General features: G+C 54.6%; 9 protein-coding genes across 9 annotated transcripts; 2 read left to right on the top strand and 7 right to left on the bottom strand.

Moving 5' to 3' along the window:
* Positions 1–1,121: 1,121 nt before the first annotated feature.
* Positions 1,122–2,747, top strand: BZA05DRAFT_115142 (uncharacterized protein). Its single transcript, XM_051478620.1, has 2 exons — positions 1,122–1,271; positions 1,322–2,747. Exon 2 carries the CDS (start codon positions 1,500–1,502, stop codon positions 2,604–2,606), a length of 1,107 nt encoding a protein of 368 aa, XP_051343833.1. The 5' UTR covers positions 1,122–1,271; positions 1,322–1,499; the 3' UTR covers positions 2,607–2,747.
* Positions 2,748–2,759: 12 nt separating this feature from the next.
* Positions 2,760–4,166, bottom strand: BZA05DRAFT_385916 (eukaryotic translation initiation factor 3 subunit J). The gene is made up of 4 exons (XM_051482449.1): positions 4,031–4,166; positions 3,869–3,969; positions 3,101–3,801; positions 2,760–3,036 (listed from the first exon to the last, which is right to left on the bottom strand). Exons 1-4 carry the CDS (start codon positions 4,053–4,055, stop codon positions 3,021–3,023), a joined length of 843 nt encoding a protein of 280 aa, XP_051343832.1. The 5' UTR covers positions 4,056–4,166; the 3' UTR covers positions 2,760–3,020.
* A 3,453-nt stretch (positions 4,167–7,619) lies between these two features.
* Positions 7,620–8,564, bottom strand: BZA05DRAFT_331436 (uncharacterized protein; the record flags this gene model as incomplete). The annotated part of the gene is made up of 3 exons (XM_051480590.1): positions 7,620–8,063; positions 8,166–8,417; positions 8,445–8,564. Coding segments are annotated over 3 exons (816 nt in total), but the record flags the coding sequence as incomplete, so codon positions are not given.
* Positions 8,565–10,285: 1,721 nt separating this feature from the next.
* On the bottom strand, positions 10,286–12,204 carry BZA05DRAFT_385900 (t-SNARE). The gene is made up of 5 exons (XM_051482448.1): positions 12,183–12,204; positions 12,099–12,109; positions 11,307–12,035; positions 10,960–11,242; positions 10,286–10,804 (listed from the first exon to the last, which is right to left on the bottom strand). Exons 3-5 carry the CDS (start codon positions 11,790–11,792, stop codon positions 10,743–10,745), a joined length of 831 nt encoding a protein of 276 aa, XP_051343830.1. The 5' UTR covers positions 11,793–12,035; positions 12,099–12,109; positions 12,183–12,204; the 3' UTR covers positions 10,286–10,742.
* A 3,044-nt stretch (positions 12,205–15,248) lies between these two features.
* BZA05DRAFT_415446 (uncharacterized protein) lies at positions 15,249–17,789 on the bottom strand (the record flags this gene model as incomplete). Its single annotated transcript, XM_051485309.1, has 5 exons — positions 15,249–16,234; positions 16,296–16,346; positions 16,411–16,473; positions 16,552–17,088; positions 17,150–17,789. 5 exons carry the CDS (start codon positions 17,787–17,789, stop codon positions 15,249–15,251), a joined length of 2,277 nt encoding a protein of 758 aa, XP_051343829.1.
* Positions 17,790–19,850: 2,061 nt separating this feature from the next.
* BZA05DRAFT_114952 (vacuolar protein sorting-associated protein-like protein 74) lies at positions 19,851–21,517 on the bottom strand. Its single transcript, XM_051478619.1, has 5 exons — positions 21,218–21,517; positions 20,993–21,093; positions 20,691–20,937; positions 20,148–20,638; positions 19,851–20,087 (listed from the first exon to the last, which is right to left on the bottom strand). The coding sequence occupies exons 1-5, from the start codon at positions 21,387–21,389 to the stop codon at positions 20,037–20,039; spliced, it is 1,062 nt and encodes a 353-aa protein (XP_051343828.1). The 5' UTR covers positions 21,390–21,517; the 3' UTR covers positions 19,851–20,036.
* A 327-nt stretch (positions 21,518–21,844) lies between these two features.
* On the bottom strand, positions 21,845–22,879 carry BZA05DRAFT_385884 (putative acyl carrier protein). Its single transcript, XM_051482447.1, has 5 exons — positions 22,583–22,879; positions 22,504–22,521; positions 22,353–22,433; positions 22,197–22,284; positions 21,845–22,125 (listed from the first exon to the last, which is right to left on the bottom strand). The coding sequence occupies exons 1-5, from the start codon at positions 22,781–22,783 to the stop codon at positions 22,118–22,120; spliced, it is 396 nt and encodes a 131-aa protein (XP_051343827.1). The 5' UTR covers positions 22,784–22,879; the 3' UTR covers positions 21,845–22,117.
* A 779-nt stretch (positions 22,880–23,658) lies between these two features.
* BZA05DRAFT_385882 (NADH-quinone oxidoreductase 23 kDa subunit) lies at positions 23,659–24,680 on the top strand. The gene is made up of 3 exons (XM_051482446.1): positions 23,659–24,105; positions 24,169–24,313; positions 24,368–24,680. Exons 1-3 carry the CDS (start codon positions 23,740–23,742, stop codon positions 24,496–24,498), a joined length of 642 nt encoding a protein of 213 aa, XP_051343826.1. The 5' UTR covers positions 23,659–23,739; the 3' UTR covers positions 24,499–24,680.
* A 33-nt stretch (positions 24,681–24,713) lies between these two features.
* On the bottom strand, positions 24,714–26,687 carry BZA05DRAFT_385880 (uncharacterized protein). Its single transcript, XM_051482445.1, has one exon. It carries the CDS (start codon positions 26,496–26,498, stop codon positions 24,924–24,926), a length of 1,575 nt encoding a protein of 524 aa, XP_051343825.1. The 5' UTR covers positions 26,499–26,687; the 3' UTR covers positions 24,714–24,923.
* Between the last annotated feature and the right edge of the window lie 354 nt (positions 26,688–27,041).

The raw sequence follows: 27,041 nt of genomic DNA, 5'->3' as shown, positions 1-27,041 counted from the left end.
CTACCCGCCTACATACGCCGCTACGCAGTGTGCAGGTACGCGGAGTGCAGGTACGCGGAGTGCAGGTTTTGCGGGTCGACGTGAGGGGGCGGGGTGGGGGGGTGATAGCTGTGGTGACTGAGAGGGGCGTGGGGGCGATGGGATCAAGGCAACAAAGGAACGGCGAACAACCAATCTGGTGATCGCTGGGAGGTCGCGGGGGGGAAGGCCGGTGCACGGCTGGGTGGTTAAAACTTAAAACGTGGTTGATGGCCGGATGTCTGAAGCTTAATACTCCGCCCACTGGGTAGGTCACACGCCCGTAGGTATTGGGCCTTCGGCATTTCCTCCGATGTCACATACATCATACATTCTTCTGTTGTGATAGGTACATACGACTCTATATCATTCGGGTGCTTAGCATGGAATTTAAAAGATTTAAGAAAGTACAGTACGTTATAATAGTTGCTGCTATCCCATGAATGGAGGCGCGCTGGAGTTCCAATTTCCAAAATCGCCTCAGAAACGGCCACTCCTCCACCCAGCCGGACCCACCACAAACACCCGGATTAAGACTATGGCTACTTGGATAGAGTTGTTCTTTAGGTGCTAATGAAGGGTTTTGATTTATATCATGGTGGTTCTAATGATGGTTTAAGGCACACTTTCCTCCAGCAGTACAAATTTGTCAATGTCGCCTTCTAGCGAGTGATATCCTGTGTCACTGCCCTTTTTCATGCGTATTTTGTCTTTCGAGGAGCTAGTGACGCCAGATAGCTTCTACTATGTATACCATATCTTTACTCTCCGAAGTCTCCACGATGTAGAATACTGTTATTGCGCTGAACCAACCAGCTTTCTGTCGGCAATTTGGGCTCGCCGGAACGCGAGAGTCCCGCTGACCTCATGCCTCGTTTCTTTTATGAAACCAGCCAGAAGGGTGGAGACTTCTAGATCGCACCATAATGTGGCCAGGAGGTAGAAGAAAACCCTCTCCTTAAACTCTCGGGGCTTATGCGGCCTACGTTTCGAGATTGCGTACCTAGTCGTTTTGGAACTCTGAGTCTATAGTAAACTTACGAAGTTACGATCCATGGGCCATCATAGAGATCATGGTGGCGTATGTACCTGCAATTTTCCACGTCCTTCCCACAGTTCAAACCACTGGCTCGGTGTATTAGCCCGTACCCCACCTAGACCCTGCGTCTTGGGCAGTTGAAAGGCAGTTGAAAGGCAAAGCAAATCCCTCGACGAAATCCCCCGGCAAACTCATCGGGCCCGTGCGAGTGCGAGTGCCACTCCATGACCCCATCAACAGAAGCTCACCACGCTAACTTTGTAGGTACGCTAACTAAACCAAAAGCACACATCCCTGTGTCAATCCCCAAAAATTCCCAATCCGATTTAAACTTCCACCACCTCTGCGCAGTGCCATCCCACCTTCCCGCTTTCCACGGCTGCTCCTCCTCCACCTCCACACACAGACACACAGACACACAGACACACGCACACACCCAACCATGGCCACCCCACCCGCCCCCTCCTCCGCCGCACCCCCCGACCTCCTCACCCACCTCAGCACCCTCGCGGCCTCGCTCAGCAGCACGCACACCTCCCTCCCGTCCACCTCAGACAGCGCCCTGATCTCCGCGCCACGCAACGGGATCTCCCTCCTCGACGTCAAGAACGACGTCCTCCTCTCGTATCTGCAGCACCTCGTCTTCCTCTCGCTGCTGCGGCTGCGCTCCGCGCCGCTGCAAGGCTCACCCGCCGTCGACGCGCTGGTCAAGCTAAGGCTGCTGCTGGAGCGCGCCGTCAGGCCGCTGGAAATGAAGCTCAAGTATCAGATCGATAAGGTCGTTGTGGCGGCGGGGAGGGGTGAGCGTGGGGAGGGCGAGGGCGAGGATGGAGAGGAGGAGGGCGGGGAAGAAAGTGATTCCGGCGACGAGAGCGCAGGGTCGGAAGACGAGGGTGCGGGGCGTAAGGCGCTGCTCGCCACGGCGGCCGCTACCGCGCCCGCGGATCTGGCACACCGACCGAACCCGTCTTCGCTGCTGCGGGCTGGCGGGAAGGCTGGTGCCGCCGCCGACGACGAGAAGGCTGCGGACGGAGTCGGAGTGTACCGGCCGCCACGCATCGCGGCCACGAGCATGCCTACGACCGTGGGGCGCGAGAAGAAGGCGGAGCGTTTGCCGCGGGCGCACCTCCTCGACGACTTCGTCACCGACGAGCTGAGCACGGCGCCACTGGCGCAGCCGTCGATTGGCACGACGATCGTGGATGGTGGTCGTGGCGGACATAAGTCGGCGCGCGATAAGCGGGTGGAGCATGAGCGCCAGGAGTTCGAGGAGGCGAATCTGGTGCGGTTGCCGAAGCCGAGCAAGAAGGAGGCTCGTGCGGGTAGGCAGAAGGGCATGCTTGCGGCCGCGGATAAGTTTGGTGGTGAGGATTGGAGGGGCTTCGCGGGTGATCTGGATAGGATCACCGCTAGGGTCGGAAGGAGTGGGCGCGGTGAGAAGGCGCTCGACAAGAGTAGGAAGCGGCAGAGTGGCGAGGGCGAGGGGAAGAATATCGGTGAGCATTACGAGGGCAGGAAGGGCATGGCCGCCAAGAGGAGGAAGATGTGAGCTGTGGGCGAGAGGGATATCAAAAAAAAGTTGTTTTTTCGGTCTCTGGAGGAGTTACTGGAATTTGTATATAATGCTATCAAAGACACTATTCTGCGAGATGGCCGTTTTGTGCTCTCGTTCTGCAGTTGAGAATGCGAGTATTCAGAAATGCAAAGAGTTGATTCCATTGTGAGTGATGGCCGATGCAAGTCATTTCCACAATTCTCACCCGCCCAGACTGAGAAGACGAAAGTATGAAAAGGTGTAAATTCAGAGCCACGCCGAGTCTACTGCCCCACCCAACCCCATAAAAAGCCAGCCTTGAACACCAATCAAGTACATGTAACCAGCCAAATGAAAGAAAGACCTCCGCTCATCCCGCATCCGCAACTTTTTTTCTATCACACGAGCAATCCAGAAGCGTCGAGGCGTTTACATGAAGTCGTCACTACCATGAGTCAGTCTCAAAGTTCTGGGACTACGTGGCTGGAAGTGGGATAAAAGAAACTCACAAATCGTCGTAGGCATCAGCGTAAGACCTAGTATCCGCCGTGTCCATGGATTTTCCAGACGCCGCCAGAGCCGCCTTTTTGGGCGCCACCTTCTTCTTGCCGCCCTTCTGCGCATCCTTCTCCTCCTTCTGCTTCTCATTCGACAGGACCGTGAGCTTGCTAGCAACAAGTCTGATCTGCTCACTGTTCATGTCCTTTGCCAGAGCCTTCGCAAACTCCTGCAGGAACATGCTGTAGTGGCCCTTCTTAACATTCTGGGCTATCAGCGGCGTGATGACCTCCCTCAGCGCATCGAACTGCAATTTCGTCGTAGGCTTGAAGATCTCCAAGCTCGAGAGATCGACCACCTTGGTCGGATCCTTGGGATCGACAATCGCGGCGGTCTTAACCTCTCTTCCACTCCCCGCACCAATGCCCACAGCACCAAACAGATCCTCAGCGTGCGCAAGGTCCGCCTCGATTTCGCGCGCCTGCATGCGCGCGCGCTTCTCGGCCGGCGTCTCGTTCTCGAGCGCGTCGCGCGCCGCCTCCTCCGCCGCCCGCTGCACCGCCGTCATAGCCTTCTTCTCCGCCAGCCGCTCCGCAGTGCTCTTCTTGTTCGCGAGCGCGTCGGCGGCGGCCGCCGCGGCCGCAGAAGCCTTCTTGTCCGCCTTCTTCCGCTCCTCTTCGGAGTCGTCTGCTGCGTCCCAGGAATCAATTACCTAAGGAAGGAAGAGTGCGTTAGCAGGAGCAGGAGCAGGAGTGGGAGCGGGGGGAGGGGGCGCCAACGTCGTCGTCGGATTCCTCGTCGTCCCACTTCTTTTTCGAGCCCAGTGCGACGGTCTTGCTGGCTTTCTCTTCCTCCTCGGAGGACTCGTCCTCCTCGTCCTCTGTCCGTGTCGTCAGTCATCACCATCACCATCGCCGTGGAGTCACAGAGGAGGGACACACCCCAGGTCTTTGGCGGCGGCACCATGATTTTCCTGTGCTTTATTTTTTTCTTTTTCTTTTCGGCGAAAGGAACGCTGGGGCTGGGCGGCGCGGGGCGGGGTATCGACAGTGGTGGTGGTGGTGGTGGTGGTGGTGGACGTGGAAGCGAAGGTGGGAAATATGGCGGACGGACGAGGCGATGTAGGTACTTATCGGGAGAAGTGGTGGTGGTGGGGCAGATGGCGGGGCTTGTATTTGGGGGTCACGGGGACTGGGGACTAAAAGAATCACGTGCAATTATATGTAGTTCTAACTTCTTAGCCGCCACTTCTTTTGGCGAATAAACTTGTGCAAGTACATAGAAAGGCTGGACTTGAATTGAATTGAAGCCTCCGCCCCGCCCCCATCCAGGTCCCGACTTCCCGACTTCCCGACTTCCAGGTGCAAAACCTGATCGCTCACGGTAATAATTTACATAGCACCACCCACCACTACTAGTACTCGACAACCTCCAGCCATTCGTCCATAGCAATAACTGCTGTCACACTACATACACACATCCGCATTCCCAAGCCAGCCAGCACTCAGTCAGCCAGTCATCCAGCCAGCTAGCCAGCAGAAAAGTCGGTCGGTCGGTCAGTCGGCACGCTGCTCTTCCGTCCGCAACCCAACCCAACCCAACCCCGCAAAGCCGAGGATCCGTTCCGTGCTGACCTGGGCACTCTCGCGATCGGTCAATCAAACAATCAATCATACTCATAACATCGTATCTCGTTTTTGCGCAACCCGATTTCCAGCAAACCAGGAAGGGAAAAGAAAAGAAAAGAAAAGAAAGAAAGAAAGAAAAAACAGGAATACGCCCCCGCCGACCAAAGCCCCTCGACCCGACCCGATGCTAATCAGCCCCAAAAAAAAACTCCATGCCCCGCCCTCCCAAAGCCAAAGTCAAAGTCAAAAGTCCAATCCCACCCACATCCATAAAAAAAATAGTAAAATAGTAAAATCGTGGGCCGAACGAGTGGTGGCGGTGGTGATGGTTTGTATCATATCATCAATCCCGCGATTAGCACGCTCGCCCCGCCGATGAACAGCGTGACGTAGATCGGGCTGATGGAGTATTTGACCGCGCTCTCGGAGTGGGTGTGTACCGAAAAGCGGAAGGAGGGGGCTGACGATGCTGCTGCGCGTTAGCCTATGTGTCTGCGGGTGATGGGGAGACTGTGAAGGAATGCGTACTTTGTCGCTTCTCAGCTGTCTGCGAAGTTGCGCTGGCAAGGCTGATGTACATTGTCAGGCCGAGCAGGACCAGGAGGAAGATGAACGCGGTCTGGCGCGGAAGACGGATCGACATTTTGTGGATGGTGGACGGTGGACGGACGGGTGGTGCTTCGGGATGGCTCGTGAATGGACGAGAAGGAGGGACGGAGGACTTATGAGCGCTCGAAGTGCGTGGTCGGTCGAGTTGAAGCGCGTACGTTTGTTCGATGTTGGTCTGCTGGGTAGGAGGTAGGCTACGATCGAGTGGGGTAGAGGCGATATGGTATGGTATGTCCGACAGTGAGGCGGATAGTTGTTTGTACGTCTGTTGTTTGTAACGGGCTGTAGGACGCGGTGGTGGTAGCGGTGGTTCGTAGAGTGTCGTCGAGGGTCTATCGGTGTCAATTGTTATTTCTCCTCACACGGGCCGAGTGGGGGAGGGAGGGAGAGGGTCGTAGAAGTACCTTTATGTATGCCGCCTTTCTTGTCGGTGTCGCGGTCTTGTATGTATGGCGTTAGGTAAGGTCCAAGACAAAAAGTTGAAAGTTGAAAGTTAGAGTAGATGCAGGCAGGATGGGCTCGTCATCACGCGCCCGATCTGAGCCAAACCACATGTAGGTAGAGTTCGAGTACGCAGAGGTGGTTGCTGGCACCCTGCAGGCTTTAGATGTCTGATGGGTGGTGGTGGGAGGGTGTGTATGGATGGCGGGTTTCGCCAGCCGCTGACTTCATGGCACCTGGGCCTGCACAGGGGGAATCGGGATTCCGGTTGCTATTGATGATTGGCTGGAGTTGGGATCACCAGATGCTGTAACTCCGGCAGCGCTGCCTCTAAAGTTCCAAACCTGACTTCTCGTGAATCGTTCCCTTTCCCTTTCCTTTTTTCCCTTTCACATTCTCTGTCCCTCCCCCTCGCTCGCTTCTCATTGCCCATCTGCCCCTCTCCGTCTCCGTCCCCGTCTCCGTCTCCTTCAAAGTTCACACCATGTCTCGACTCTGAGCCTCGGACCCTCGAACCCTCGAACCCTCGAACTGATCCGTACCTATTTTTATCTTGCACGCATTCGCTCGCTCGCTCGGCACTACTGAGCACTCCATGGTTCAACAAGGAAAAGGAAACCAGAGTCCAGACGGCCCGGGAGCGCGAGCGAGCGAGCGACCTTCGCACTTCGGACGTCCCAACCCCAGCCCGGTCTTTTTCTGCTTCCCCGCACAACTAGGTACCGTGTGTATCCGACGGTCTCGCCCCGCCCGCTAACTATCATACCCTAGTTGCTAGGTGGTAGTTCGCATGTATCCAAGTATCGAGTACTCTTATCCAAGTATTCATCCAAGACTTCAAGTGACTGAGACTCAAGTGCCCAAGTGCCCAAGTGCCCAAGTGCCCGAGAGTCTGAGACTTCACAGCGCACCGCCGCTGCACCACCGCCGCACCACCTCCGCACCCATCGGCGACGGTGGGACTGGGCAGGACTGGGCGGGCGGCCACGTTATCAGAACACCCAGGATCAGCGCCGACGATCGAGAAGATTAAAGCTCTCCATACATACGTCCACATACATACACCCGCTTCAATCGGCGCTGCATTGAGTCAACCTAGAGTGCATCACCGCGCTCATCGGCTTACCATACTCGATTCTCGCGGTCCCGCAGGCTGCAGGCACGATGAAGTCCGGGTCTACTACCCTATACGTGCAGCAGCAGCAGGCGGACTCCGTCGTCTCTTGGGATTAGGACAGGACAGGACAGGACGGCCTCATCACGCGACGAAGGGGAGCGGCGAGCCCATCCAGGTCCGGCGGGCATGAAGGGTTCCTGTATGGTAGCATCGGCGCTGGCTGGCTGGTCGACGCGTCTATAGGCCGCAGACTCACTTAACTACTTCGTACATAGACGAGAATGATTTCACGCGAGAGCTACCAATCTCAGTACTGCTTCGTAGGTACATAGTCGGTGTTCTCGCGGGACCTCGGTGAACAACCACCCCAAAACGCCATCCATTCATTCCACTTAACTACATACACAACCAACCTGCACGCACAACCCGCAAACATAGGTACATAACATGACGCCCTCCCCGTCCCGCTCCTTCCCATGCCAATTCCAATTCGCAATGAACAAGATGTATAAAAGAAAAAAAGTAAAAGAAAATCTAACGTACACGTACTTCACGTACAGAAGCCACCACCGCACAGCACGGCAGCACACCTTTAGACCAGGTACCCAGAATACCTACAAAACCCACAATAACGGAAAAGGTATAACAAAAACTTCGTATGTAATTAGAAAAACAATTCGCCCCATTCCCCCTCCCACTCTCACTCTCACTCGATAAAAAAAAAGCCCCCTCTTCCTAATAATCAAACGGCGCCAACCTGCACCCACTGGCACCGGTATACACCGCGCACGGCGCCATCTCATCCTCGTCCTCGTAGCCCATATCGCCTCCGTAGTAATCATTGCACCACTCACTCCGACTTGGCACGTTGTTGTTGCTGCTCCTCTTCGCCGCAGCCAGCATCTCCATAGCACTACAGTTCTCGCTCAGAGCCACGGCCCCTCCCCCTCCGGAAGAACCCATGAGCACCTGGTGGCGCCGCGCGTTCTCTTCGAGCTGCGAGCGGTGCGTGTAGGATTCCAGCGAGCGCTGGTACTCGACGGGGGAGATTATTTCGTGCGCAAGCGCGATCTCGAGTTCGTTGAGCGAGTTGGGGGAGCTGAGGTCCGAGGACATCAGGTACTCGGCGTATTCGCGGTCCGAGGACTTGACCTGCTGCTGGTGGTGGTAGTAGGATTGCTGGTGCTCATGCAGCAGCTGCGCCGATGCGTCGTCGGCCATCTCGTCGTCGTAGGTGGCGGTGGTGGCTGGCGGCGAGGGCGGCGAGGGCGGCGGCTGCACCACCGCCGGGTGCGACGAGTGGTGGTAGTGCCGCGATATCGAAAATGTGGCGGCTACGGGGCTGGTGAGGGGAGGTGTGGGCGGCGAGGCCGCCGGTGGGTGGCTGAAGAATAGGTTGCGGTTGAAGAGCGCGACGAAGTCGTCGTCTGCGCTGGACATTTGCGGCGGTGGCGGCGGGGCAGGCGTCGGTGTGGATGTGGGTGTCGGCCCCGAGAGGGGACCTTCGGGGACGAGGCTGTTGGTCGAGGCGCACTGGGGGATCTATTAGCTGTGGATAACGAGCTGGAGGAGCTCGGGGGGATGTGCCTGTGAGCAAAATGGGACCTGGTCGTAGCTGAGCCGCGGGAAGGTGTCGAGGTTGTGGCAGTTCAGACAGCGGACCGAGAGGAAATGCATGATGCGTATGTAATGTGTATAATTGTTGGAGCTATGTACCTATCGACAACGTACGGACGGCAAAATCAGCAGGCGGACAGGCATGGAGGATGAGATATATACGGAACAGCAGAGGGAGAAAAAAGAGAATGGGGAAACTGGGAATGAGATCAAATGACGCCAGGTGCGTGCCATCTGTCCACTCGTGGGCAGGTAGGTAGCATAGCATGCATCCGGCTTCCAGGTCGTCACTCCTCCCTCATTCCCTCCTCCGTCCTCTTCAGATTCTCCACACCCACAGACCGAGGTGAAGAAGGGAAATACGTACTAGCTGTAGAATTCCAAGTCGCTGTGAATAATAACGCTCCGAACGCCGACGCTGCTGTTTACTGAATCCTGAAGCTCGGGGAGGAGGAGGGTAGCAGCTGTACTTGTACTGAGTTGTCTGGTGATACCTGTGACTTCGCAAACATTTCTTACCGCGGCGGAGGGCGGGGTAGGTAGTAGAGGTAGGTATGATGCACCTGCATCCCTGAGCTGCAGCTGCTGTGAGTGCTTATTTCTCCCCCAGGGTGATACCTTTGGTAGGTAGAGTATCCGAGCCATGCGATGGCGGGAAGGCCATAGGTATGATAGAGTACTCTACCTTCGCATCTAGAGCACCGATCATCGGCATCACCATAGGTATTTCATGACTCGAAGGCATGAATTCACTCATCCATCGCCGCCGCAGCGCTGGTTTCCGCGCGCCCAATCACCACCGAGCATTCTCCCCATTCTCCTCAAAGAAAAAACACCGCAACGCTCCCCCCCTCTCCCTCTCCCTCTTCCCCCTCTTCCCCGACTCCTCGGACAAAACAACAACAACAACACAACATCGCGTTTAGCGCCACCTCCCCCGCCCCCTCCATCTCTGCAAACTAGTATGTAGCACGGCCACGCATCGAACACTGATAGGTCTCACGCCCACTAGTTCCCGGTGCCCGCGAGGTATGCATACATATATCGGAAAGAAAGAAAAAAACTTCTTGGTTACATACCGATGGTGGTGGTTGTCATGCGGGCACATAGTTACTCTATACTCTAGGCGGGGTACCAGGTAGGAATTCACCGAGGTCGGACGGAGCGTGCGAGATCTGATTAGATAGGTAGATTAGATATGTAAATACTGATGGTCGCCGCATGGCGTGTCACTCGGATTTGAGTGGGAAACGGTGATGGATATGGCTGTGCAATGTTGAGAGATATGTTGCTTTGTAACAGGTGCGGGCGCGAGTGCGGGCGCGGGGGCGATATATTTTTGGGAAAGGCCACGACGGGGGCAGGGAAAGCCACATCGGGACGCCTGACGAAAGTTAGGTTTGGACAGTGGCGTGGAAACGGAGGGGTGACGGGGTGATATTGCCATGATCTAAATAGGTCGCACGCAATCAATAAATGAAAAAAATTTGCGAGATTGGTTGCTTTGTAGGTACTATAGATGGAGAGAAGAAGGCTGAGCGCCCCCGAGGGTGGAGAGTAGGAGACACCACTAGGTATATGGTAACTGAATGCGAGTATGTACCGATGATTTGACCAAAAAAACCCAGTGCCCTTCAACGTAAAGGCCTACAAACTGATTAACGCATGGCTGGCTGAGTTTGAACATGATTCCCAGAGCCTCTGTCCACTACACAGGTTCTCCACGGTTGGTAGAAGGTCCTTCTCCACCAGTAACACAACTCCCACCTCGAGACCGTACAAGCCGTGCCATCACGGTATCGATAAGGATCCTACGGGCCATCCGCATCACAGTACATCACACCGCATCAACCACATCATAGCACAACCCAATTCACCACGAGTAAGGAAGTATGCATAACGAAAAACGAGTATACATGTATTCTACACAGATACCACAATTCCCCACAATTCCCCACAATTCCTCTCATAAACCTCACCACAATCCTCACCATAATCCTCACCATAATCCTCACCAAAACCCACACCCACACCATACACAAGAGAAAAACCACAAAAGAAAAAAACCACATTCGCACGAAGAAGAAAAACACAATGGGCGATTAAGTAAGTAAAAGCGGTAAGAAAAGAAGAAGTAGTAGTATGTAAGGTCCGCCTCCATCCCTCCTCCCCCCAAAGAAGAAGAAGAAGAAGAAAAGAAGAAGCCGGGAATCGAAAATTATCTGGGCTGCCCCCCCACCACTACTTCTTGTTGACGAGCGTAACCACGACCGCGATGACGACGATGATGATGATGATGAGCACTATAAGGTTGATTAATACCATTACATTTTGCCATCAAGTAGAGTAGATGCCGTGGAGTGCCGGCGAACAGGCATCGAACAGGAACGGAGAAGGGCGCCTCGGCATGGTACCAAAGGAGGCCAAATCAACGACAAGAAAACCAGGGAGTACTCACGAGCGATCAACAAGCACCACCACTTCTTTCTCCTAGCGGAGCGGGCCTTTTCGACGGCACCACCGATCTCCTCCTGGGCCTTATCGACGTTGTGGGTGATCTCCTCGCCGCGCTGGTCAATAACCTGCACCATCTCGTCCTGCTCCGTGACCATCTGCTCCATCTCGCTGAACAGCTGTGCCAGCTCGATGATGGTCTTTTCGATCCGCTGAATCTCCGTGTGGCGCGCCTGGACTTCTCGCAGCGCCGAACGGGCTTCGCCGCGGCGGTTGCCGGAGAGGAGCTGTATGTGTCCGTCAGTACGGTTTCGGGTGGTGGTCGAGCGGAGCTGAGCGCGATATACTCACAGCCTGAGAGAAGACCTGCTGTCCCTGCGAATCCTCACACGCCTGTCGCACTTCATCCTCGGAAGCGTCGGGCTTGACAATCCTGTACTGCCTAGCCATCTGCTCCCTCGTCCGATCGGCAAAGCTCTTCTCGACGAGCTGGTACTTCCTCAAGGAATCCTTGAAATTCCGATCCAACACACCGACCTGAGGGGCCTTGGTGGGATCCCTCGAAGCCTTCCCCTTGAGGGCCTTGATCCTGGTGGCCAGGTTGGTGTTCAACGCGCTCGTCTCTGTAACCAGCGCCTCGAGGCGATTAGTCGTCATCTGCTGCGCGGCCTCGTCGATATCGTTCAGCGAGCGCTGGTGCAGGCTCTCGATCTGCGCGATATTGGCATTGACGGATTCGATGCCACCACGGATCTGGTCGACCTCGGCGTAGAAGTCCTGGACATTGTCTTGCGGCGGTGGCGCGGTGTATCCTCCTCCGCCATTCAGGTTGCCCATCTCATAGTTTCCTGAATTCAGAGGCGAGTACGGTTCAACTTTAGTCTCTGAAGCAACAATTACACGGTGAAAAACAGGATCAACCTCTCTCCGTACAACTGACTGGGAGGGGAGAGAGTGATGGGTTGGAGGGGGGGGAGCGAACCTGCGGGCTCTTGGTTGTAGGCTGTGGTTTGTCCGCCGCCATATGGGTTGTAGCTGTCTTGCTGCTGCGCATACGGGTTCGACGACGCCGCGTGGTTACTGTTGCGATCGGGTCAGTTGAGCGCGAGTGGACGTGCGGTGCGAATTGCGGATCGAACATACCCGTAACCTCCCTGTTCAGCGCACGGAGTTTAGCTGCTGGACCGAACGCGCCCGGCCGGGGAAGGGGAAGGGGGAGCAACATACACTCATTGTGATTTATCTGGTCTGTAAATATCGCCTGGAGAAGGTGTAGAGAAGTATTGACTTTAAGTAGTGTTCGCGCGCTCAAAAGTGGGTTTGCCAGGTGGTAGTTGGTATTGAAGTATGTAGGGTGATGGGTGAGTTGTGAGGCGATGCAAGCGAGGATGTCTGGTAGGGAGGAAGCGAACGAAGAAGCAGGAGGCGGCGGCGGCTTCGTTTACTATGCAGATGATGGTCGAGGTGCTAATGCGCCACCACAGAAGAACGGCGGCTACAAACAACAACAAATGAACAATAACAAATGAACGGGCAAAAGAGTGAGGGAATGACGGTGGGTTTTGGGTATGAAGTACGAAAAATGGCTGGGCAGGAGTGCAGAGAAGAAGAAGAAGAAGAAGAAGAAGAAGAAGAAGAAGAAGCAGTGCAGTTGAAAGAAGAAGAGGAAGGCAAGCAGGGGACTGAGCAGGCAGCTTAGAAAGTGGAATGAATTTAGGGGTTGTGATTATGATGTGACAAGGGGGATGTCGGAGACGGGGGGGTTTCTCGCTAGTTTCAGACAAGTGACAAGTGGGAAGTTCTGCAGCTGTGTCTGCGTCAAGAGCGAAGAATCTCGAGAGCAGTCTGAGGATGAAGTCGAAATCGTGAAGAGATGATGTTCGCTCGTTCTATGTAAGACGGCTCTCGCGGACTCGCACATGTTCACTTGGCCCGCCCAGCCCGAGAAGAGTCGGTCTTGGGTGTGCATGATGCTCCGCGCGCCGCGCAACACGTTAAGGATCTGCCCCGCCACTGCCCGGTTCAAAAATAGTGGTCAGCATCTCTGCAATCGCTTGGCCTTAAAGCTGATGCGAGCCAGCTTCGAGAGTGACCCCAGGCGGCAGCGGCTCAACATGCAGCCGCATTTCATACGGAGGAGAGTGCGGAGGCCAATCCGCGAGATGGCGTCCTACACTCGGAAGCTGCGGGACTCTTCAAAGGTAACGACTGCAGAAAGCCGCGTATGCTACGCTTTAGCTGTCGAAGAAGCCTTGATTCTTGAGAGATCGTCTTCGGAAGCGTGTTTGTCCGGAGTTCGCGATGGATGGTCATGGCTGTGCACTATATGTAGACGTACGAATACGACTGCCGTGGCGGGATAGCGGGAATATCAGGTGACATCTCCCGGTCGAATCTGCACTCTTCAGCCCCGACTGTGTGGAAGTTGGTGGCTGCGGGTAAAGATTGACGACAAGCTGAAGCCCAGATGCATCTGCACACACCTTTGCGTTAGGTAGTAGGTTACGATGCCGCTCCTCGGCCGGCTCTGCGGCGACGGCGACGACGACGTAAGCCAACTAAGCAAGCACATACGACCCAGGAGCCGAGTGCTCCGCCATGGGGCACGCCAGTGCCATCGAGCCAGCGAGCAAGCCAGCGAGCCGCGTCGGCCAAAAAAACCCTTCGTCTTGGCGTCCATCCCCGCCAGCTATAAAAGCCCCTCCTCCCCCACACCCCACTTTCTTCGTTACGAAACAACGCAAAATATCACATCACCACCCATTCTCAGCAGGAAACCAAGTTTCGGGACAACCGGTGCGAGACCGACCGTGGCAACACGCGTTGGAGTCCACGACCCACGGGATGTCCAACCATTCCTGCGTGATCGCGGTGGTGACGGAGAATAAAGACAGGATCTTGGGTGCAGTAGGGGGAGTTTTTTATACTCGTTCTCAGCAGCGTCGAAAGACGACTGGGTGAGCCCGACTGCAAGGATCGCGTCGACATTTTTTTGAGAAGTTCATTTTGGTGTGATATTGGATGTTCCGCTATACGTCGTGACCGCATGTGGTGGATGGATGTCTCTTTGATGTCCAACACCATGATCCATCAACCCTCATCCCCATCATATCATCTATCGGGGTTATGTAGATACCCCCCTTCCCCTCCGCTCCCCCGTGCGGATCCATACTTCACGCAGGTCCTCGAACGTGCGGTACTTATCTAGAGTACATCCATCCCCGATAGATACTCCAATAGCGCTGTCACCAGTAGCTTTCGAGTCCGTGTACGGTGGAGAACTGAGACCTTTGAAATTGTGTGCTTGCCGGATAAGTTTCCCTTCCTGGCCCACCACCAGTCAAGTCAATCCAAGTCAACACACGGACCTTGGACATTGTTTTATTTGTGGGTTGGTTGGTTGGTCGGGTGTACGACGGTGGTGATGATGGCAGTAATGGTGATGATGGCAGTGATGCTCCAATGCATCCATCCATCTACCTATGCGACAGACTTCGTCTGGAAAACTCTCGCCCTACAGAATTGCCCGAGGGCAACATTCCGTGCAGTGTAGATAGAGTGTACCCATCATATGTACCGACGCATATATAACATCCATTATCTGTTCCATCGGAACCATCCCGCCGTCTTCACGCTCGTAGGCTGTACCTATGCCATATGGTGCATGTGCCCGCCCGCACAACTCCGACTCCCCGACTCCGAGTTCTTCGGAATATTTCTCCCGCCAGCAGCCAGCCAGCAACTATAGTATACATAGTACTATACACACGTGCCCGCAGATGCACAGCGGCTGCAAGCTTCTAGAAACTAGAACTGTCCATTAGCTACCAAATGACTCCTACCAAAGATCCTATGATACCAAAGACGACGGTGTACGTTGGGCGGCGATAACGATATTCCAGTGGATGATGATACAAATACATTCATTAGCGTACCGTACCGTACTCCTATCCCCCGTGTCCACGGCGCCGTGTCCACCGCCTAGTGCCCATCTGCATCAGCCAGCGATAATAATACACTCCCGTCCAGTCCAGTCTGTCCGTCCAGTACCATAAACGCAGAGCAAAAGTAAGTGAAGTGAAGTGAAAAAAAAACCTTTATAGTTACCGGGGAAAGAAGCGAAAAGTAAAGTAAAGAACCATGAAATGAACAGAGCAAACAGCAACACACACACACAGAAAATCGCATCGCACCTTTGCTGCTGCAAGAAGAAGAAAGGAAGCAGGAGCCACACAGAAAATCAAAGCAAACAAACAAACACCCAGTGTAATAATGTCAAAACAGTGAAAAAATCTACTCCATATCGACATCGCCGTCCTCATCGCTCTCCTCTTCCTGTTCGACCGGCACCTCGGGCGGCGCGTCCCCCTCCTCCTCGTCCCACACCCCCTCGTCTCCCTCAGCGTCGGCGTCAGCGTCAGCGTCGGCATCGGCATCAGACACTTCCTCGCCGACCTCGTGGCGGGCATCAACAAGCTCCCAGCGTTCGAGCCGACGTTTGGTCCTCCTGATGGCGGCGGCGATGCTCATAGCCTCTTCGCCGAAATCGTCGACGTCGTTGGCGAGCTCTTCGTCCTTTCGTGGTATGAGGCCGGCCGGGCCACGCATGTATATGGTGGTGCGGTGTGTGAGTTTCGAGCGCTTGCTGGGATGTGTGTCGTCGTCGCCATTAGTGTTTGCGTCATCGACGACGATTTCGGCGGTATGCTTGAGCGGGTGTTCGTCGTCATCGGACATCTGCAGTGGGTCTTCGATATCCTTGATACGGGACCAGGCGCGGATGAAAGCTCCCTGCTTGAGACGCTGCCGTTTTTTCCGCGCGTCCAGACGCTGCATCTTGCGGTCTATAACGTGGTTGACGCGGTCTTTGCGGTTTTGTTGCACCGCAAGCTGGTGGGATGTCATGCGTTGGCGGGGGCCGGTGCTGACTTGGACGGGGCTGGAGCGGTCCATGGATTGGAGACGGCCGACGTTCAGGTTTTCGGGGGTTGCGAGGGGGCGGCCGCCTTTGGTGAGAACGATGCGTTGAGCGAGCGGCTTCAGTTCGCCGTCGTACGTGCGCTTGGCGGCGTTTCTGGGTCGTCCACCTTTATTCTTTGGTGTTTCGATGGGTGACATGGCATTCTCGCCGTTGAAGATGCTGGTGAGTTTGATGATATTTCGACGAGCGGATTTGTTGCCAGCGGGCGTGGTGTACTGGCTTTCTGGCGAGACGGAGCGGGTGCGAGTGTCCGATTCATACTCGTAGTGGAAGCGCGTACCACCTCTTCGTGCCGAACCTGATCATCAAACATCAGCCATGTCGCTTCTAGTGATCTCCGCATAGGATATGACTCGTACCTCCAGGAGAAACGTTGGGCGATTGTGTGTCCGGAGAAGCTGCTGTAGCCACTACAGACGCATGAGTTAGAAACCATTCGAACATTGTACTGAAGGGTGATTGTATCGGACTTACAGCTCTTCCTTCCACGTCCTCTCCCTTGAGGTACCGGGCCATTATGTATCTCACCGAGCAAACCTGTAAACTTACTGTTAGTATCCTGTGGGTTCCCGCGTGGGCTGTTCCTTGTTCCAGCTGCATGGCAATGATACATACGCTTTCTCTCCTCACGCTTGGCCTCTCCAAACGCTTTCTCCTCTTCAGTGTCAACATTCTCCCTCTGCGCTTGCTCTTCGGTCAGGTACTCGAACTCCGGGACGCACATTGGCTTCGACTTGTCTCTGCCAAACTTCCCTTTTCCGAACGGATTCTCAAGGCACTCCTGGTCCGTGAAATCGCTCTCGAGGTACAACCACATCAACCAGAGGAACGCCTTTGCTCTACTCTTGGACGACAGCGTCGTCCTCATAACCAGATCGTAAAAGTCCATGTTCTCCGGAAAGTGCGTTTCCGACACCTTCGGCGCGTAGGTGGATAGGACAAAGACGAGATTGATCGGATTAGTTCTTGGTAGCGGCGCGTTCATGATCTGTTCCAACGTCTGGGGTTCTTGGCGGTCCTCGCATGCTCCTTTCAGGATCGACTTGAGACGCGGCGCATCTTGGAGCTGCTTGTAGGCGTTGCTGTCGGTATGCGCTTGTAGCGACGGGATCGCGTGGTAGGTTCTTAGCTGGGCCTTCATCTCTGGGAAGACTAACATCGCGACGTCAATCAGCATAGCTCTTTAAGCACCCAAGAACGCAAAACGACATACAGTTAAGTGTGGTATTCATCCTGCCGACATTGACCAGTAAACACACCATCGCCATGTTCAGCGCATTCTCCCTCTCCGACAGCAACTTGTCTCTCAAGATCTTGCTCGTCTTACTACTCCTCGCCATTGCATCGATGTATATATCCGCGAACGAATGTCCCTTCTCCTTGGTATATGCATTCGTGAACACCGGATCCTTATTGTGGAACACCGCGCGAAGGAACTCGAACTGGATATCGTTTCGCCACAGTGGGATACCATCAGCTTTCTTGAGATGCTTGATCTTACTTCCCGAGAAGAAGCTCTGCGGCCCCTTCTTCGCCGACAGTGGCGCGAACGCCGCCGGTATCGTCTGTCCCCCACCAGCACCACCACCACCTCCTCCACTTCCTCCCGCATGACTGTTCCCCCCCGACACACTCGAGGATCCCGATACCGTGGCACTCGGTCCATCTTTCGCACCATTCTTGTCCCTATCCTCGTCTGCCGACGAGGCTCGCGTACCTGCATCGGGGGCAGCGAGGAGGCCTCCGCCGTTCTGTGAGCGCTCGGGACTAGCAGATGTGACGGACGAATCCGGGGGTGCGGCGGCGGTGATGGCGGCGGTGGCCGTGAATCGGGAGGTATTTACTTCCGTCATTGTATCGCAACCGACTCCGACTCCGACGACAGGAAGGGCGTGAGGTAGTAGGGGGAAAGGTAGACTGCACTATTATAGCGAGCAAGTGGGTTGTTGCTCGTGATTATTTCTTCTTTTGGACCCGTCGTCTTCCTCGTGCCCTTTCTTTGTTTCTTCTTTCGCAGCTTGAGTGGGCGAGCTGGTGCTCGGATCGGTTCGGCGCAGATGGGGCTTCGTGATCGTAGGCTGCGGCTTCGTTCGTCCGGTTCGGTCTTGTGGTTTGGGGGGGTGTTGGGGGAGTGACGGTGTGTAGTTGGTGTCCAATGACGAGCGACAAGCGAAATCCCATAAAGAAACTTCGGTTGAGCTATCGCCGTTGAGGTGTTCGCATTGTTCGTCCGTACTCGTTCGTGTAGGAGTGGATTCGGTTGTGCCGGGGGCGCAGGACGAAACGACACGCACACACCAAGGCGCTGGCAAGAACGACGCTTTTTAAAAGATTTCTTGTTGTGTTGTTGTTGCTTGCTGCTTGCTGCTGCTGACTAGGGGCAGTGAGTTGTTTCGTTTGTTCGCGATAGTTGTGGGCGAGGTGTGGGAAAAAGGGGAGAAGAAGAGTTTTTCCCCCGCTGCGGTGAGATATGTGCTGGGTGTGAGTTTCTTTTTGGGATGCGGCGGGTGACGGGTTGAAGCTTGTCAGTTGCGTTGCTCGAGGCTTTCGGTTCAAGGTATCGTTCAATTTAGAGGTTGTGGAGTACAGTGCTGGTGGTGGCGGTGAAGATATGGTGTGGTGTGTGGTGGTGGTGTTCAAGATAGGTACGCACTCCACCCAATTTGGATCTACGCTTTCTACAGTATGACGATTAGAATTCCTCTGCTCGGAGGAATCGTATGCGATTGTAGGCGCATCATGTGCCGACCTGCTCCGAATGCTGAAGCCGTCCGCAACGATCAAGCACGCAACAATCACGTCGATTCCTCTTTCTCGTTCTCTAGCCTCGCGTCGCGCGTCACTTTCAAGGGGCTGCCATAAGAGCCTCATAACTACTTGTATGGATGCCCTCGAGTCGCATCCGATCGAGTGCCCTTCCCTGTCAGAAATGGCAGCACTCAATCCGGTCGACGGTTTGGCGATCACGAAGGTGGATATTCCTAGCGCATTAACCAGCGAGGAGTGATACCTTGTGGAGGCCGAGTCGAAACTCCGAGTCCTGATTCGCTTTTGGACCGATCGAATTCTCGCAGCAGAAAGATGCTTCCTTCAAGCGACTTTTGGCTTTAACTACTAACATTGTTCGTCCGTCTGTTTCTCCGTTGATAGCATGTAGCCCATTGAGACTATGGCGATACTCTATACACCTTCTTCCTAATCCTATCTGCGGTCCAGATACCTGGCTCGATGTAGCAATCTAACTACAGACACCGTTAAATCGGAATGGTGGGTGCAAGAACAGGAAACTCAAAGAACCAGCCAAATTGCCAAGTTATCCAAGAACAGATCAATGGCTATTATCTCATTTTACTGGGTACACCATCGTAAGGATGCTTCAACAGCAGGCACCACTATGTCAAGCTACTGCCAGCGAGATCTATTCACTACGAAATTCATTCATCCACTACATGATCTCAAATACGAGTTACGGTTCATGACCATCTTCACATGGTATCACCCGCCAAAACTTGAGGGCATACCCATTCCCCTCCACAGTTTCAGTAACCTGCATCGACACTCGCGCTGCGGTACAGATGAGTAACCATAGCATTGACAAGCCCCACACCAGTTCCACCTTTGTATGGCATATCCTATCCTATCCCCATAGCAATCCGTCCTACCGGTCACCGTACCCGTCACTTCACCCATTTTCACAAACCATCCGATCGAATACACTTCCATTCTCATTCTCACCTCCGTCCCTAACCTGATCTCTGGAATAGATACTATGAACAAACATACCCGGTACTAGTACCTATGACCGTCCGCCCTACGTCGCCCCCAGCCGAACCGCTTTTTGTATCATCTACCTTGCTTCCCACCTCTCCCCGCCACGGACATCGAGGCAAGCACAACACAACACATGAACACGACACACAAATCGAAAAAAATAAATAAGAAGTAGGTATTTTCGGTAGAGCCTTCGAAGTTTTCGTTCATACGGTAACTCCGACTACTCCTAGAACGACGAGAGAAGAAAGAAAAGAAAAAAGAAAGAAAAGACAGGCAGGCAGACGGATAGGTGGACAGGAAGCAGACAGCGCGGCAGAAGGGAAGGGCTAGAGTAGTGAATCCAATCTCGTAAATACGTTCAATACCGCCGCCACGACCTGTTCATGTATCGTTAGTGGATGGAAGGGGAAAGAGATGGATGGGGTTTTCAAACACACCTCTAGTTGCAATTCCTTGTCCTTATTGTCACCCACTTCCTCCGCTGTAACTTGTCCTAGATTTTGCCCCACACCAGAGGTCATATTCCTCCTTGCAAACGGCCACTGCGAGAACTCATTGAGTAGTTCGTCGACGTTGGCAAATGCGCGCTCTCGCGCCTCGTGACCGAGCGTACTAAGCGCGTTCTCGAGGACGTTGGCAGCGTAGGCTGCGCATACCATCGCCAGTGTCCGAAGGTATCGGTACTCCATGTCTTCGGGGAGGAAGGGGTTTGCCGGCAGGACCACAGTGCGAGAGGTGAGTACGTTGCGTACTCGGCGACGTATCTCGTCTTTGGCACCACCATCGACTACCGGGTGGGTCGCCATGTCGAAGAGCAAGAAATTGCGCTTTTCGGTGCGCAGGATGCCTTTGTCGACTAGGCCCTTTGCTAAGCGCTCGCGTACTTGTTTGAGCTGGTAGCCGATCTTCATCAGGTTCCATGTCTCGCCTGGATTGATGTCAGTGCGGAAAGGGCGGGAGGGCGTGGTGGTGCGACATACCACTCATCAGGTCAATCCATGCGCTAACGCTCATCTTCTCACTGGTCTTCATCATCTTCAGCGCCTCATCCAGTAGCACTTCGCCAGTCAACGTGTCATCCACCACCTCGATAACGCGGTCGGCGAGCGGGTACCGGCGCCGCGACGAATCCTTCTGCATGCTTATACGGCCACGGAAGGCGAGTTCGAGGACGATGCAGCCGCGAAGGGCGTAACTGATGTTTTCGTTCCAGAAAGAGAGGTAGCCCTATTTCCCGTTAGTCAGACAACCGACAGCTCGCACAAGTAGCAGCAGTTCGCACCTGCTTATCCTTCAAGCCTAGCAACAATATTTCCTCCATAAGCGTCAACTTGGGCAACTTGTTCCTCTCCTGGTTTTCGCTGATATCTCTAGGATCGTACGCTGTACTCGATAGCAATCAGTCCCATGCTCGTTGTCTCACATCTCCACCCCCCCCCCCCCTCCACCCCCTCCCCCCTTCCCCGTAGGTGTAGCGGAGGTGATTGTGGTGGAAGTGGTGGCTCACCAATCTTGTGTCCATTCTCGGTGGTGTACGCCGTCTCTCCGGTTCCTATACTGTCGCGCTGTTGCGGCCGGGGGGCAGCAGGACTGCTACTCCTTTCTCCGTCTTCCGTCGCATCGGCACCACCGCCGCCACCTCCTCCTCGTCGCCGCGTCAATCCGGCCGTCGATGCCATCTCGTGAAGGGTGCGTGTGTAGTGAGGGTTGTGCGAGGGTTGTGGTGTTAGGTGGTGGGTTGTTGCGGTTGAGGCGTGAAGCTAGGGGTAGATAGAGTAGAGGCGTTGGTGGTGTTCTTGGTTGAGGTGCTTGGGTGCGGTTGCTAGGTACTCTCGCTAGGAGAATTGAACAGTTTATACCTGGGTAGACGCGCGGAACCCAGTGCTAGTAACTCCGGATGTCGCTCTCTCTTTTCTTCTCTCTTTCTCTCGTCGATCAACGTGAGCGTTGTTGTAGGTTGATGGAGATCGTAAAAAAGAAGGTTAGCTTTAAAGGTGTCCAACTCCAACGAAGGGGCGATGTCTGGCCAGTCAGCTGGCTTCGGGAGTGAACGGCTGGGTGCGTGGCTGAGTGGTGCAGCGCATTCAGGCATTCAGGTGTCTGGCGTCCACCGGTAAGAAGTACCTGATGAGCCCATGTATTTCACACACGTGGGGGGGGCTTGATCTCCACCAAGTCGGAATTCGGTTTGATTGGGGAGAAAGAGAGAGCGTTGATACAAATACGATCACCACGATATTTGACCATGCATATACGTCTGAGACAAGCAGAGCAGAGCAGCAACATCGCCGGCGTTTCACAGATCATATACAAGTTGCTGGAATACAAGTTATTTTCCCCACCCAACCATTTTCCCCTCTATGTGTGGCACGCATACATCCCGTAATCCCGACAATGGACGATGCAATTAGTGGGCTGGCAAAGAAAGAAGGAAGAAATGTTAGCCACACCGTTCCCGGTACGGAATCAAGAGTCGGGAAACTGACCATCAGGCTGCGACAGGATGTACTTGACAGCTTGCTCGACGCTGTGGATGTTGTCGGCGTCCTTGTCGGGGATCTCAATGCTGAACTCCTACGAAAAAGTCAATATTGAGCTCCTCACCGCCTCACTCCGCTCCGCTGAAGCCATTATACACATACCTCCTCGATGGCCATCACAACCTCAACAGTGTCCAGACTGTCCAGACCGAGATCCTTGGAGAAGTGGGCATTGCCGGTAACCTGCCGCCAGCAATCAACATCAATACCCGCCGCAGCTGCCTGCGTGTTTGGCCGAAAACAATCTACGAACCTTGGCCTCGTCGGTAACCTACAATCGCCACTCGTCAGTCTATGATCCTGTCCTGCCCAAAGCGGCCATGGAAACCCACCTTGTCGAAGCCCTTCAAAAGGTCCTTTATTCTTCCCTCGACCTCCTCCTTTGACAGCGAAGCCGGGGCGGAGTAGTAGCGGACACCCATGGGGTAGGCGGTCTTCGCCGGGGCGACAGCGGCAAGTCGGGGAAGAGCCATGGGGTGGATGGCAGCGGGGCGAATGGCGCGGGACGCGCGGAGGACAACCGTTCTGAACATTGCGTGTAGGTGGGTGATTTGTTGATGGGCGGAGCGGTGGTGGGGTTGAACTGGTGGTGGTGGGTGGATGTTGGATATGATCGGTGACGATTTGAGTTCCCAGCAGAAGTTGGTGCGCCGGGAAAGATTTGAGACCCGAGGGTGCCGATGCTGACACCGCCACCAGAAAAATGTATGGAATCCTTCAATCTTCTGGAAATACGATGGGTCTGATTTGAGAACTCTAAATTCCAAATAATACTTCTATCTTCCCGTTGGTTCCGGTTTTGCTCTGTTTCTTGCTGTCTCGGCCGTGCGGCTCTGCCTTCGCTATCCCCGCTATCCCTTTCGTCGGCCACCGCTTCTTCACGAAGCATCACCAGGTGCCACACACTAGGACTTGCAGCTTCACTCGGGAATCTCTCGTGGCAGAAGCTCTTTCCGACTGCCGGGAGGAAAATGTATTGTCATTTGAACTCCAATTCAACTCCTGAATCTTAGGTCTGTACTGGCCCCTACATACTTATCCAACTGGACATTTCAAAGCTCCGTGGAAGGTAGAGTGCCACAGTTCTCCAAGTGAAGGAGTGGCCAAGAATCAAGTTGTGTTCCCTTCATCGATCCGCTGTGTAAACTGCTTGGCCGTATGCTTATTCACTGCTGTCCATGACAACAATTTTCGCGACTAACTTACTGCTTCCTAATATTGTCACGGGATTAAATGGATCAAGTGACTTCCCGTCTCGTCTTACTTGATCTCGGATTGTTTGGTATTATTTCGTGTTTGCGGTTAACGTCGTCACAACTTTTCTTCCTCGCGGTAAACGGGTGTGGCCAATAGCAGTCGAGTATTATAAGCAACCTTCTTAGCCGCAAGGTGCAGCCACCAAGCAACCCACCAGACCCCAACACCTCCACCACCACACGCCCTCACCTCCACCATCGACGTCAACCTTACGGCCACCACAGCAGACACAATGGCGACGTCCCTCCGCACGCTGCAACTCCGCGCCGCCCCCAGCGCACGCCTCGTCGCGCCCCGAGTCGCCGCATTCTCCACCACCTCCCGCACGCTGCAGGCCCTCCCGCGGACACCCCGCATCGGCGCCGCCACAACCTGGGAGAATGGCGAGTCTGCGCTCGACAAGGCCGGCAAATTCTTCCTCATGACGGAGATGTTCCGAGGAATGTACGTCGTCATCGAGCAGTTCTTCCGACCACCGTACACGATCATGTATCCCTTCGAGAAGGGCCCCATTTCGCCACGGTTCCGCGGCGAACATGCGCTCCGCAGATACCCCACCGGCGAGGAGAGGTGCATTGCTTGCAAGCTTTGCGAGGCGGTGAGTTCTTTGATGTGTGAGGTGCGGGGGGAGAGAGACAGCGCTTATGGGATTGGGTGATAGGTCTGCCCCGCGCTGGCGATCACCATCGAGGCGGAAGAGAGAGAGGATGGGTCGAGGCGGACGACCAGATACGATATCGACATGACGAAGTGTATCTACTGCGGTTTCTGCCAGGAGTCATGCCCCGTCGACGCAATCGTTGAATGTACGCCCCCAAACACCCCCGACATACTCCTTCGCATTTACTGACCATCTCCAGCGCCAAACCAAGAATATGCCACCGAGACCCGCGAAGAACTGCTCTACAACAAGGAGAAGCTCTTGGCTAACGGAGACAAGTGGGAGGTTGAGTTGGCTGCTTGCATCAAGGCGGACTCTCCCTACAGATAAATGCTCGCTCGCGGATGGAAATCTACATGCATGCGTTGGGGTACGGAGAGGTGAAGCTGTTGTACTTCTAGATTTTAGACTAGACGGGACAGCGGTGCGGCAAGGGAGGTCGGCGACGGTTTTGCATCATCCAAATTTATCTGGCGGTTCCACACAAAAAACAAATGAAGTTGATATCCCGCATTGTCACCGTATATCCATCGTGAAACGTTTCCCTTTCATGAAAGCAATCTGTCCATTCACCATCGTTGAATCATATCGTACAATACCATTCCCATCCATCTCCTACCCACAGGCAATCGGCATCCCAAACCCAACCCAGCTTTTATACACACAATCTATAGCACCAAATCCCGAAATGCAAATCAAGCAAACAGGCAAGTAAGCAAGTATAGCGGGAAAAAAATCTAGCATATCGCTGCCCCCTACTCCTCCTTTCCTCTGTTCCATATTTTACTAGCATCTTGTCTTGTCCGAATATCTGACGCCGAAGCGCGGCCGGGGAAATTCGGTTTCCTTCCGGTGAGTCCTCGCCTCCCCTCTACTCTACGTCCCTCCTGCTGCCTATCATCTCGACCCGCACCCCGTCCCGCACCCGCCGCACTCCGTCCGGGACCTACATCCAGCCTCTTCACAGCACTCCGCCCCTTGAGCGCAGACATCATTCTAGCAGTCCTAGTTTTCGCCCCCTTCTCCAGAGCGGCAGCCTCTCGTTCCTCACGCTCTCTAGCCTGGATCTCCGGCGGCTTGTCGAGGGTTCCGTTAACCTCGAGTCTCCTGGCCCTCTTCCGCAGGTAGTCCACGCATTCCATCTCCTGTCGTCCGACCATCATAGCGGCCAGCTCGCCCTTCTCCCCAGAGAAGGTAGAATCGACGTTATCGCAGATCTTCTTGAGGATCTCGGCGGTATGGACGTCTCCACCAACGGCGTTGACAGTCATCTCCTCGACGAGATCACGCACACGCATGATATCGCCGAAGCCATCCCACACTGCGGCGAGTGTGCGGTTATAGACCGCACTGGTACAACCAAGGACGTAGGACTCTGCGCCGAGGGATTTCGCGCGCTCGAAGACGGCTACCACGCTGCCGAGGTCGTTGTAGTCCCGCCGGAAGATATCCATAGCCTCAGCCAAGAGCTCTGCGTAGAATGACGCTTCGGGAGCAGAGTGGTCGTTAGGTAATGGGTAAACATGTGTTTCCATCCATTGTAGGACTTTGACATCGCTGAAGCAAGCGCGGAGACTCCGTTTCTTTGCTTCGAGGGCTTCGACATCGATCTGTGCCTCGAGTTTCTGCACCGTCGCCCAGTCTTTGAGACCTGCTGCGCGTGCTGCAGCAGCACGCAACGAGGGTGGGTATGAGGCGAATGTAGAGACTAATGCCATGGCTGCGGTTGCTCCTTCACGCTGACTTGCCAGCTGCTGTGGCGCAAAACTGAGATTTCCCCCCGTGCTCTGCGGGCCGATGGTGCTCGTAAAAAGATCGGTCAGCGCCGGCGGCGGCGGGAGTCCACGGGCTCGTGGCGTGGCATCGAAGGATTTTGCGAGAGGAGAGGTTCGGTTGGATGCTGATGGAGTGTTGAGGATGCTCTCGAAGATACGGGTGAAGATTTCGCGCTCTCGAAGGGTGATTGAAGACCGTGGGAACTCGGCGTCGTGGTGAGGTCGCTTTGTCCGTGGAGCTGCGGCGAAGATCGGGGGTGGCGGACGTCGGTCAATTGGCTTTGGTGGTGGGGTGTAGAGATATGCGAAAGGATCCGATGAGTCCTCTACATTTAGTGATGCGTTTTCGAATGGTATATCTTCGCCAACCATGCTATCTCTACCACCATCGCCGTTCCATCCTCCGCCTCCTCTTCTAGTGCTCTTATTGTTGCTGTTGGCGGGGCTGTAGATCGAGCGAGTTTGGTAGAGGAACGGGAGGGATGGTGGTGGGGCGGATTGGCGAGCGGCGGCGACTGGGTGACAGCACCGAAGCGGGAGTCGACAACGGCTCATGAGAGTGTGATGTATTATGTTTCGTGAAGACCTGGTGATGGTGGGCTCATGGTGTTGTCTTCGGTTTTGACGGACGCCTGCTTTTTTGGTGGAGGGTTTTGCAGGCGGCGGTATGATGCCGGGTTAGTCAGTAAGCAGTTAGAGGAAAATAAATTCTATGTCACGTGTCGCATGTCTCACTGTTGGCTTCGATCATGGCATCGACCCCCCGAATTGATTGTACGGGACCAAATTCCAAGCTCAAACTCAGTGCAGTGTACGGAGGAAACTAAAAAGAAGGCAACCTGAACTGCAAACCAAATATCACTTGAACCAATCAAGACTTCCCGCTTGAAGACTGGCCCAACTTTATTACGATCCCCAGTCTGCGCAATAACCTCATGAAGCGTTTCGTACCGCTAGAGGAGCATAGTTGGGGGGAACCGACTCGGGAATAGTCGTGGCAAAGCCCCGCCGAATTCTCCCTGGCCCACAACACTCATCTTTCCAAACTCAGCTCTGATAGGTGCGGAAAGGCAAGCCTTGAACACAGCCTCAACACTG

Source organism: Tricharina praecox (assembly GCF_024521635.1).
Source record: "Tricharina praecox strain CBS 144465 chromosome Unknown BZA05scaffold_2, whole genome shotgun sequence".
NCBI lineage: Eukaryota > Fungi > Ascomycota > Pezizomycetes > Pezizales > Pyronemataceae > Tricharina > Tricharina praecox.
Note: the sequence above shows the minus strand (reverse complement) of the source record. Positions and strands in the feature narration are given on the sequence as shown.